The following is a 10,327-nucleotide window of genomic DNA, read 5'->3' as shown; positions in this document are numbered from 1 at the left end:
CTGCTCTCAGTCAACATGACGGCTGCCGGCGGTGAGTATCTCATCAGGGTTTAAAGGATGCTGTGGTGTAAAAACGCGTGTAGATAAATGAAAGCTGGTGTTTAGTGATAACTCCGTTTAGTCACCAGTGATTTTGTTCTTAGTGTTGTTTTTGTCTCATCATCTAAATACAGTCACCAATGATCATAGCTGAAAGCTCGCTGTGCATCAAAATAAGGAACTAAACCCTTGTTTTTGAATGGGTTAAACACCAGCGTTGGACAGGAAGTAGCTCTTCTAACAATATCACCGCCACAGTAAATGTGACTGGTTTCTAAAGGGGAAGTCCATTTACCTGGTTGTCAGAAGAACCAACACGAGACACATCTGTGGAGTTGATTTGGGAAGCCTGAGAAAACAACCCTGAAAATATCAGAGATCATCTTTGGGGAAGCAAGGATGCATCCGACGGTTTAAAGGCTGCCTGTCGGCACCCGTGGACCATTTCACCGAGCCCCAGCTAGCCCACTGAAAGCTCTCCATGTGTTTTTCAGATCTCCAAAACCTTCTGCCGACCGCACTGATATGGATCATACATGTCAAGGTGAGAACAGCAACTTTTGTGATGTTTTGGATCATTTTTATGATTTAAACTGGAGTTTTTCGTTCATTTATAACAAAAAGGTTTAAAACTTTGTTTTATTTTCAGCTAAATTAGCTTCTTTGCTAATGCTCCACAGTTAGCTCAGTCAATACCTTGCTTTTACTGATAACACTTTACTTTGGGTAACACTTTACAATAAGGGTCCCTTTATCAATGTTATTTAGTGCATTATTAAGCATTAATAAACTATTAAATAAAGTTTTAATAACTGTTTATCATTAATATTAATATTAAGTCATGCATATTCCCGGCCTTTTGTCCTAACCTCAAGGACACTTAATGGTTAACAATATCAGGAACATTAAATAAGGGGATCTTTTGCCTATTAATGCTTAATAATGCACTAAGTGACATTAATAAAGGGATCCTTATTGTAAAGTGGTACCTTACTTTGATGTGTTTTTCATTAGAATATTTATTTAAGCACAGGATAGAGTTGAAACACTCAGATACTCACCATTAGAGAGCTACCTGACTTTTGCGCGCACACACACACACACCTGTTTTGCAGCTGTTGAGCTAAAACTTGACGTTGCAGTAGTTACGAGTCGTGCCTAACCCATGCACTACATGTTGCACATGACATTTCCTTAAAAAGACCCAGATTTCTCATGAACCACCGCATTGATATTAATGAAACTTGCAGAAAATACTCACTGAAAATGACTTTTGGAGAAAGCCCTCTTAAAGATTTCCACCTAAGCCAAACAACCTGACAGCTTTACCAGTATTACAGGTATTGAGGTGAGAGGCTGTGTTTCTATGGGATCTTGTGATGTTTTCAGTTAAAACTCTGTCCCGTCAGGCTGCAAGCGGACGGTGTGTGTCCCCGTAAGGAAAGCTTGGCTTCTCATTGGTTTACTGTAAGATGCATTTTCCTATAGCATTGTCTGTGCTAGATCATTTTAGCATCGTCATCACTTTCTGCTGCGTTATGCAGTGGTGCCCCCAGAAAATTGTTAAGGGGAGGCAGAGAAACTTTTGGGGTTCATTCATTTTTGTTAAAAACAAAATGCACCCAACACATTAACCTCATACATTTCAGAAAGTTCTTAGAATTGTTATTTGAACTTTTTGATTTAATTTTAGAAGAGTCTAATGGAAAACTATGGAGTTTTATACTTTTGTTTGAAAATGATGAGCACCAGGGACCTGTATACGTTATTTAATCATTAATTATAAATTCTTATAGGGTTTAACATTTACTTCTTGATTAAAGATGCTGGATCTATGGTTTGTGGGAACATTATTTATGGCGTATTCAGTGGTGGCTACGCCCCCCCGTTATTTTCTGGTTGGACTTACTTTGTCCACAAAGTACACAATTTTCTGGTGACTTTTATGACGACATACCCACCATTTGTGGACTGATTGATTGATTAGAACCGCTGATGAATTTATGAAAAGAAGAGGTCTTTCCTGGGGGGCCAGTGGGATGGCAAGCAATTTTCTAGGGGTGGCTATGCACCCCCACCCCCACCCCCACCCCCCGTTATTTTCTGGTTGGACATACTTTGTCCACAAAGTACACAATTTTATTTGGTAAACTCCTGAAACGAGAGTAAAAATAGTTTGGCAGCAAACATTTCCTCTGAGGAAGTGGTCGTTGAAGGCGCACCAAATTGTAAATTAATTACGAGGAACGTTCTCCTGCACTTTTTGTGTTCATTCACCCTTTTTGATTGTTTATTTGTGTTTACAGCCTTGCTTGTCGGGGGATGCAGTGAGTGCTACCACCACAGACTACACAGAAGAAACCGTTTCTGGTGACTTTTATGAAGACATACCCACCGTTTGTGGAAAAGAATCAAACCGGTATTTCCGCTGGTGGTTTATACCAATGCTCTTCACCATCATCTGCCTGCTGGGCCTGGCTGGAAACCTGCTGGTCATCCTCACAGTCATCTTCTTCAAGCGGCTGAAGAGCATGACAGACGTGTACCTGCTCAACCTGTCCTTTGCAGATCTGCTCTTTGCCCTGTCTCTCCCCTTCTGGGCCGCAAACTCCATGACAGAATGGGTTCTGGGCCTGTTTCTGTGCAAGGCCATGCACACCAGTTACAAGGTCAGCTTCTACAGCAGCATGTTCTTCCTGTCCTTCATCAGCATCGACCGCTACTTCGCCATCGCCAAGGCTGTGTCTGCCCACCGCCATCGCTCAGAGGCCATCCTGTTCAGTAAAGTGTCCTCAGCTGTCATCTGGGTCATGGCCCTGATCTTCTCAATACCAGAGATGGCGTACACAGACATCAACAACAACACCTGCTCTCCGTTTGTCAGTGAGAAGGACCCTCTTCGTGTCAGCCTCCAGGCCAGTCAGATCGCTCTTGCCTTCCTTCTTCCTCTTCTGGTCATGAGCTTCTGCTACTCCTGCATCATCAAGACACTTTATCAGGCTCGCAGCTTTGGACGAAACAAGGCCATCAAGGTGATCCTGGCCGTGGTCGCAGTCTTCCTGGTCTCCCAGGTTCCTTACAACGTGGTCCTCTTCTGGTCCACGGTAGTCACAGGAGCCGGAGGAACTGATAACTGTAACTATGACAACAGCCTTTTGTTCGCCACTGACGTCACACAGTGTGCAGCCTTCCTGAGGTGCTGCCTGAACCCCTTCGTCTACGCCTTCATTGGCGTCAAGTTTCGTCACGATCTGCTGAAGTTGCTAAAGGACTTTGGCTGCATGAGCCAAGAGAGGTTCTACAGGTACACCTACAGCAGGAGGAGAAGCTCGGCAGGGCTGGACACCGAGACCACCACTACCTTCTCACCTAAAACCACAGGCCTATCACCCAAAGACGAAATGATGGACATTTAAAGGCAAAAGATCAGCGTCACGTGTACAAAGCAGCTTTATTCTTGCATCTTAATCAGGGGTGTCAAACATACGGCCCGCGGGCCGGATCCGGCCCGCAAACGGGTTGAATCCGGCCCGCGAGATGGTTGTGTAAACTTTATTTTCATACTTTAAAATGTAGAGTGAAAATAAACGTATCTTTGTGAGTAAGTTTTCTCTGTAATGAGTATAAATAAAACAAAGCTGCGCTCAAGGCTCACACAAGAACTTGAATCACATCCTGAAGTTGGCCGCCACTCAGGATGTGACTTCTGACATTGATGTGCCGGTGAAATCTAAAAGATGTAAAGTAAAATGAGTCGAATATACTTTAAGTGCTGCATGAAACTGATCTAGCCACTTGATCTGTAAGCTCTTTGAATCGCTAAGGAATGTTTTTTTTAATTTATTGATTTTTTTCCCCAAATTTTCAAGTACACTTCAGGTGTTGTACTTGTACTATTTTGGATACACTGTCCTCAGGCTCCAGCCTTGTTTTATAGTGATTGTATTAAAACAAAGAAAACAATCTGAAGTTGTTTTTAATTTACCGGTCCGGCCCACTTGGGACTAGATTTCCCTCAATGTGGCCCCTGAGCTAAAATGAGTTTGACACCCCTGATCTTAATGGTTTTACTGCCGTTTCAACATTATTGTTTTCCTTTGATTCATGTTTTTGCCTTTAGTGTACGGTGGTAAAAAAAAATCATACTCCTGCAAAAACGTAAGAAGAATGCAATAAAGTCACTGAATGAACAACATGGCTGGTGTAAAGGATGGGTCGTTTACATCTTACTTATGAACCATAAAATGTGTGATTCCATAGAAATATGAAATATCAATCTGATGGATCTTTGAATAGTTTAACCAGAAGATCAGAACTTTTTCTTGCAGGGATTAAGCGACACTTCGTATTAACTCCGAGGAAAGAGAGAGAGTCAGGTTTATAATAGTTAAGAAATTTATTTCTACACAATTTAAACAAGACTAACTTTAACACTCTGTGTACTGATGGACTAAGGTGGAGTGAGACGTGATGAATGATGATGGTGTGTGTGTGTGTGGAATGTTATTCAGAACCAGCGGATCCGGAGAAGCAGTTAGTTCTGAGTGGGAGTGAATGTTTCTCTCTAAACTTTAGTAGGAGATTTATAACACACATGAAACACCATCTGTCGGTCTACGTACCCCAGGGGAAGCCTCCGTTTAGATCCAGAATGCCGAGGTCCTCTTGGACCCTCCTTGGTACCGAAGCCGGTAGTGCCGACCAAACTAGTCTCAGAATGCTTCCAGGTCACGACAGGTTATCACTGGCCGAGGCCCGAGAGAAGCGCCCTCCTGTGTTCTGGCAGAGGAGGAAAAGCACGTTTGTGTGACGCACGGCAAGTCCCAGCAGATTGTGATAAATCACAGGTTTATCCAGCTTGTCGAGGTTCTTTTGGCTGAAGAGGAAGTCCGGATGGCCGGTCCGAGACTTCTCTAGAACGCTTGAATCAAAGAAAAGGTGGCGTGGAATAGTTTTTATAATTGTCATATTTTGGTTTACTGGCGAATCAGAATTTGACATGAAAAAGAGGGTTTATACAAACACCACAGATAACCACGCCTTGCGCCAGAAACGAAGGTTCTGATTGGATCAGACAAAAGGGAATGTGCCGTGTGACATTAGCATTACGTGTCATTAGTGTCTAGTGCAAATGTCCAGGATTATAATAACTAGTAAAATACTACTGATCACAGTCTTCACTCCCATCAGAACTAATCGTTTCTCCGGATTTGCTGGTTCTGAACAACATTCCACACTACACCATTCTCCGTCTCACTTCGCCTTAGTTACACCATACATTTAGTGTTAAAAGTTAGTCTAGTTTTAATTTGTTTAATAATAAATCGTTAAACTTTCAAAACTTGACTCTCTTTTGTCTCTGGGTGAATACGAAGCTGTTACATAATCCCTGCAATAAAAAGTTCCAATCTTCTGGTTTAAATTATCCAAAGATCCATAAGATTGATTTCATATTTCCTATGGAATCTCACATCTTATGGTTCATTAAATAACATGTAAATTTAATCGTTACAAAGGTGTGTCATTTTTTCTGCCCCAGTACAACTCATACAGAATTTGGTAAAAGTCTTGAATCACCATGAGTGATTATAATTAAATGACTAAATGTTTCAGACAGGAAGCAGCTTTGAAGGCCCACATTTCCCCAGACGAAGGTTCACCTCAGCTGCTCTCAGGCGTGTCAGAGCGTTTAGAAACACCAGCCCGCCCCTTTTATCGACTCTGCTCTTGACATTTCAGCACTAGTTGTTCCTCCAACTTTACAACCGGACAAAAATGATGAAACTAGGATACTCGCACGTCGCTCTGTGACGTTTTTCCAGTTGAATTCCCTCAGTCCGACTGAAGATCCCCTCTGTTCTTGTTAAAACCGGTTTAGAGTGATTAAACACTGACACTAAAACTGCGAATAACCAGCAAGTTAAATATCAGGGAAAGTTGAGGCATTTACTGTGTTTTAGACCAAATTTGCAGAGAAAGTCGTGCAAATGTTCTTAATCTCACAGCAGGACTTTGCAGAATTTACCTTCTACTCACGTTTTATTAAAGTATTTTTTTGTATTTAACAAGTTAATCTATCAATATACTCATATATCATAAGATTAATATTAAGGGTTTAACATCCACTTCACACTGAGAATTAACCTCTCTTGAGTATCTGAGTGAAGGCGTGGATTCTCAGGTGTTTTGGTAATACCTTTAAACGTGTCAAATTCTGATTTGACACATTTATAAACAAAAGTTGATGAATACAGGAATCACTTCCTGATCTAGTTAGTCTTCGGGGTGAACAAGCATTTTTTAGACCATCCTATCTTTTGACCTCAAGGTCAAAGCCTCTCTGCAACGCTTGCGAGTGATTTCAGACACAACAGCTCTTTTAAGAACCACCGAAAAGCCTTAGACGCAAAATAGACATTTCCGCTTCCTGCCGTCACCTGAAGATAACCCAGACTAGACGGGTCGTACTCTGAGATGGCTACGAGCTCTGGTACCAGAGGTCCACGCCATCTAGTGTCCATCTCAACCTCCTGACCCCTGGATCGCTTAGGGATCTTCACACGAGGGTGCGTAGATCGGCACAAATTGCGTCGGATGGTTTTATAAATAAACCTCTAGCTTATCAAACCATACAGCCAAACTGATTTCACAAGCTTACCTGTACTTTTATTATTTTACTTTTCTCTAAATGCATATGCTGCTGTAATGAGTGAATGTCCCCACTGTGAGATTAATAAAGTCTATTCTATTCAGTAATATAAAACTAAAGCACAAGATGTAACTTTACACGAGTGATTAGGTTCAGACGTGCGACCTGAAGCTTTCTTAGTGGTGATTTCATTTTGGAACAAAATCTAAACATTTTCTTTCTTCTTTTCATTTCCGAGACGAGAAACAAAATCTGATTTTTTTCTGATTTTACATGAATTGGTTTTGCTGCTCTGGTTTTTGTTTATTAAAAGAAATAAAATAAACTGAAAAATGAAGATTGAAAGTAATCTTTCTTTTCATCACAAGGCTTTAACCCTCCCGCATTGTTAATGGGGTCAGATGGACCTCTGGTGTATTTTTATTTTAATATTTTTTAAGGGATGCATCACTTCACCCCAGCCAAGGCGTAAACTTTAAACCCCGTTTAACCACCCCCCCCCCCCCCCCCCCCCCGTCCTGGCGGGGTCAGCTGAAAGGAAAGTGGAAGGGTTATTTGTCTAAGATATCATAAAGCGTCATAATGTCATGGTCTGCGTCTGCCCTTTCCTTCATGTGCCTCCTGGTGTCCTCCATCCCTCTCTAGATTCCCTTTTGTGTCTCATAGCGCCCTCATGTGTCCTTTGTCTGCGTCTCATTTATGTGTTTTCTGTTTGTAGGCATTCGATCATCCCCATCCCCTCCAGTTGTAGCTCCAGCCTCTTTGTAACCCAGCTCTGTGTCTGTGTGGGTGTGTGCGTGTGCGTGTCCATTTCCCAACTCAGTGTGTATGTGTGTGTGTGTGTGTGTGTGTGTGTGTGTGTGTGTGTGTGTGTGTGTGTGTGTCCATTCCCCAATTCAGTGTGTGTGAGTGTATTTGGGTGTGATTGTGTGTGTGTGAGTCCTTCCCTCAGTCTTTTAGTTCAGTTTTGTGTTTATCTGCCCTCCTTTGGTTCTGCTTCCCCATTTAGATAATTGTTGTCACCTGTCTTCCCTCCAGCCCTCAATCCACACACCTGCTTCCTGTTCCCTTAATTTACTCCTCCCTGTTATTTAAGCCCTGTCTTGTCTTTGTCTTGTGTCGGTCCATTGTTGTTATTCTGTCAGTCTGCTCGTGTTGTCTCCAGTGTTTTGATCTCCTGCTCAGCTCTTTGGATATATTGTTTTTTTTGGCTCCAGCCCATTTGGATATATTTTTGTTTCATCCATCCTAATAAAAGGATTTTACTTTATATCATCTCCTGCCTCGTGTCATCTTGGGTTCCTGCATTTTGGGTCCTACCAACACCGAATCGTGACACATAAAGGTGGATTCAAAGAACGTTTCCCAGCAGGAGGCTTCTTCTCAGTAAAACTGTCCAGCTCCTCCTGGCTGGTCCCAGACCAGCTGAGATGTAACCCTACCCAGAGAAGTTTCAGGTCTTCATCTGATTCCTAGACCACCTGGTGACGCAGAGGAGACACCAAGCCATCCTACAGAGGAAGCTGCTATCTGACTCCCTTCGGTCATCCAGACTTCATGTCCACAGCTGAAGAGTTAATAACAAACGTGTTTTATTCTAAATGTCTTGCTAACATGTGTAGCCTAGCAAAAAAAACACCCCCTGGAACCACAAGCATCTGGCTGCAGACATCAGCTGGCATCTTTGTCGTGACAGGAAATGACATATCCGGAAAAACAAATGGTAAAAAATGGTAAATGACCTGTATTTGATATAGCGCCTTTTAGAGTCCTGGAACCCCCCAAAGCGCTTTACAACACAATCAGTCATTCACCCATTCACACAGACATTCATACACTGGTGGGGATGAGCTACAATGTAGCCACAGCTGCCCTGGGGCGCACTGACAGAGGCGAGGCTGCCGAGCACTGGCGCCACCGGTCCCTCCGACCACCACCAGCAGGCAAAGTGGGTTAAGTGTCTTGCCCAAGGACACAATGACAGTGACAGACTGAGCGGGGCTCGAACCTGCAACCTTCCAATTACGGGGCGAGCACTTAACTCCTGTGCCACCATCGCCAACAAGACATTGGGTCATTACCTTTGCCGGAAGTAGTTTGGATTTGTCGAGAAAAACCATACCGCGTCGTTTTTCTCTTCGATATGTACATATTTAAGAGAAAAATTACACGGTGGGTCATTACCTTAACCAGAAGTCATTACTTTCACTGGAAGTAGTTTTTTTTTTAAACAAAACTTACCGTAAAAAGCTTTTTATTTCGGATTTTTTTTTCTCTTCAGATCTGGACTGGCAAACTTTTAAATAATGTTGTTACCTACATTGCATGAAAATTGAATATTAAATCCCTCTGTCCTTCAGACAGGGAATTTTTATGACAGTAGCACATACACACAGACAGATAGATAGATAGATAGATAGATAGATAGATAGATAGATAGATAGATAGATAGATAGATAGATAGATAGATAGATAGATAGATAGATAGATAGATAGATAGATAGATGATGGATGATGGATGATGGAAGATAGATAGATAGATGATAGAGAGATAGATAGATAGATAGATAGATAGATAGATAGATAGATAGATAGATAGATAGATAGATAGATAGATAGATAGATAGATAGATGATAGATAGATAGATAGATAGATAGATAGATAGATAGATAGATAGATAGATAGATAGATAGATAGATAGATAGATAGACAGATAGATAGACAGATAGATAGACAGATAGATAGATAGATAGATAGATAGATAGATAGATAGATAGATAGATAGATAGATAGATAGATAGATAGATGATGGATGATGGATGATGGATGATGGAAGATAGATAGATAGATAGATAGATGATAGAGAGATAGATAGATAGATAGATAGATAGATGATAGATAGATAGATAGATAGATAGATAGATAGATAGATAGATAGATAGATAGATAGATAGATAGATAGATAGATAGATGATAGATAGATAGATAGATAGATAGATGATAGATAGATAGATAGATAGATAGATAGATAGATAGATAGACAGATAGATAGATAGATAGATAGATAGATAGATAGATAGATAGATAGATAGATAGATAGATGAGCAAAAAGAACTTTATATATAAAACTTATGAAATAATTTTCATGGGAAATTATTAAAATATCTTAGGAAGCAGGCTGAGGCAGGAAACTAAACATATTAAAAGTGCAAAACATTAAAAAATGTATAAGCTTTCAGTTAAGTCCCGTTCCAATTTTTCTGAATGAACTTTGACTCCTGCACACAGCATCGACGTAGAAGAGTAGACGCCGCACCAACCGCTACTGCCTATGTTTGGCCGCATTTGCGGGTTCTACTTTTTATAAACTCTATGGTTAACAGGAAGTTTTAGCTAGGCATTAGCTCCGGAAAAGCTCGTGGAGATCTGGAGCTAGAACAGCGAAAGAACACGTTCATAAACCCGTTGACGCACGCCAGGACAAACTCACTCACTTTTACGTTCGCCAGGCAAAATATGAACGGGTTCAGCTCCCGTTCACGAAAAAAACACAAATTCACGAACGATCGTTCAGTGAACGCGTTTGGGCACAACCCTGCTCAGAGCCCTACAGGGATGAGATCGGACATGTATTTTGG

At 41.4% G+C, this 10,327-nt stretch overlaps 1 protein-coding gene across 1 annotated transcript; it reads left to right on the top strand.

The window, feature by feature from the left end:
• ccr7 (chemokine (C-C motif) receptor 7) lies at positions 1–4,662 on the top strand. The gene is made up of 3 exons (XM_015971818.3): positions 1–31; positions 534–583; positions 2,346–4,662. Exons 1-3 carry the CDS (start codon positions 16–18, stop codon positions 3,453–3,455), a joined length of 1,176 nt encoding a protein of 391 aa, XP_015827304.1. The 5' UTR covers positions 1–15; the 3' UTR covers positions 3,456–4,662.
• Positions 4,663–10,327: the final 5,665 nt, after the last annotated feature.

This window comes from Nothobranchius furzeri, chromosome 6 (genome assembly GCF_043380555.1).
Source record: "Nothobranchius furzeri strain GRZ-AD chromosome 6, NfurGRZ-RIMD1, whole genome shotgun sequence".
NCBI classification, from domain to species: Eukaryota; Metazoa; Chordata; class Actinopteri; order Cyprinodontiformes; family Nothobranchiidae; genus Nothobranchius; species Nothobranchius furzeri.
This window is presented reverse-complemented; position numbering and strand designations above follow the sequence as displayed.

Coding starts and splice junctions, on each gene's coding strand:
- ccr7 (XM_015971818.3), top strand. Junction 584..2,345: donor TATGGATCATACATGTCAAG/GTGAGAACAGCA, acceptor TTGTGTTTACAG/CCTTGCTTGTCGGGGGATGC.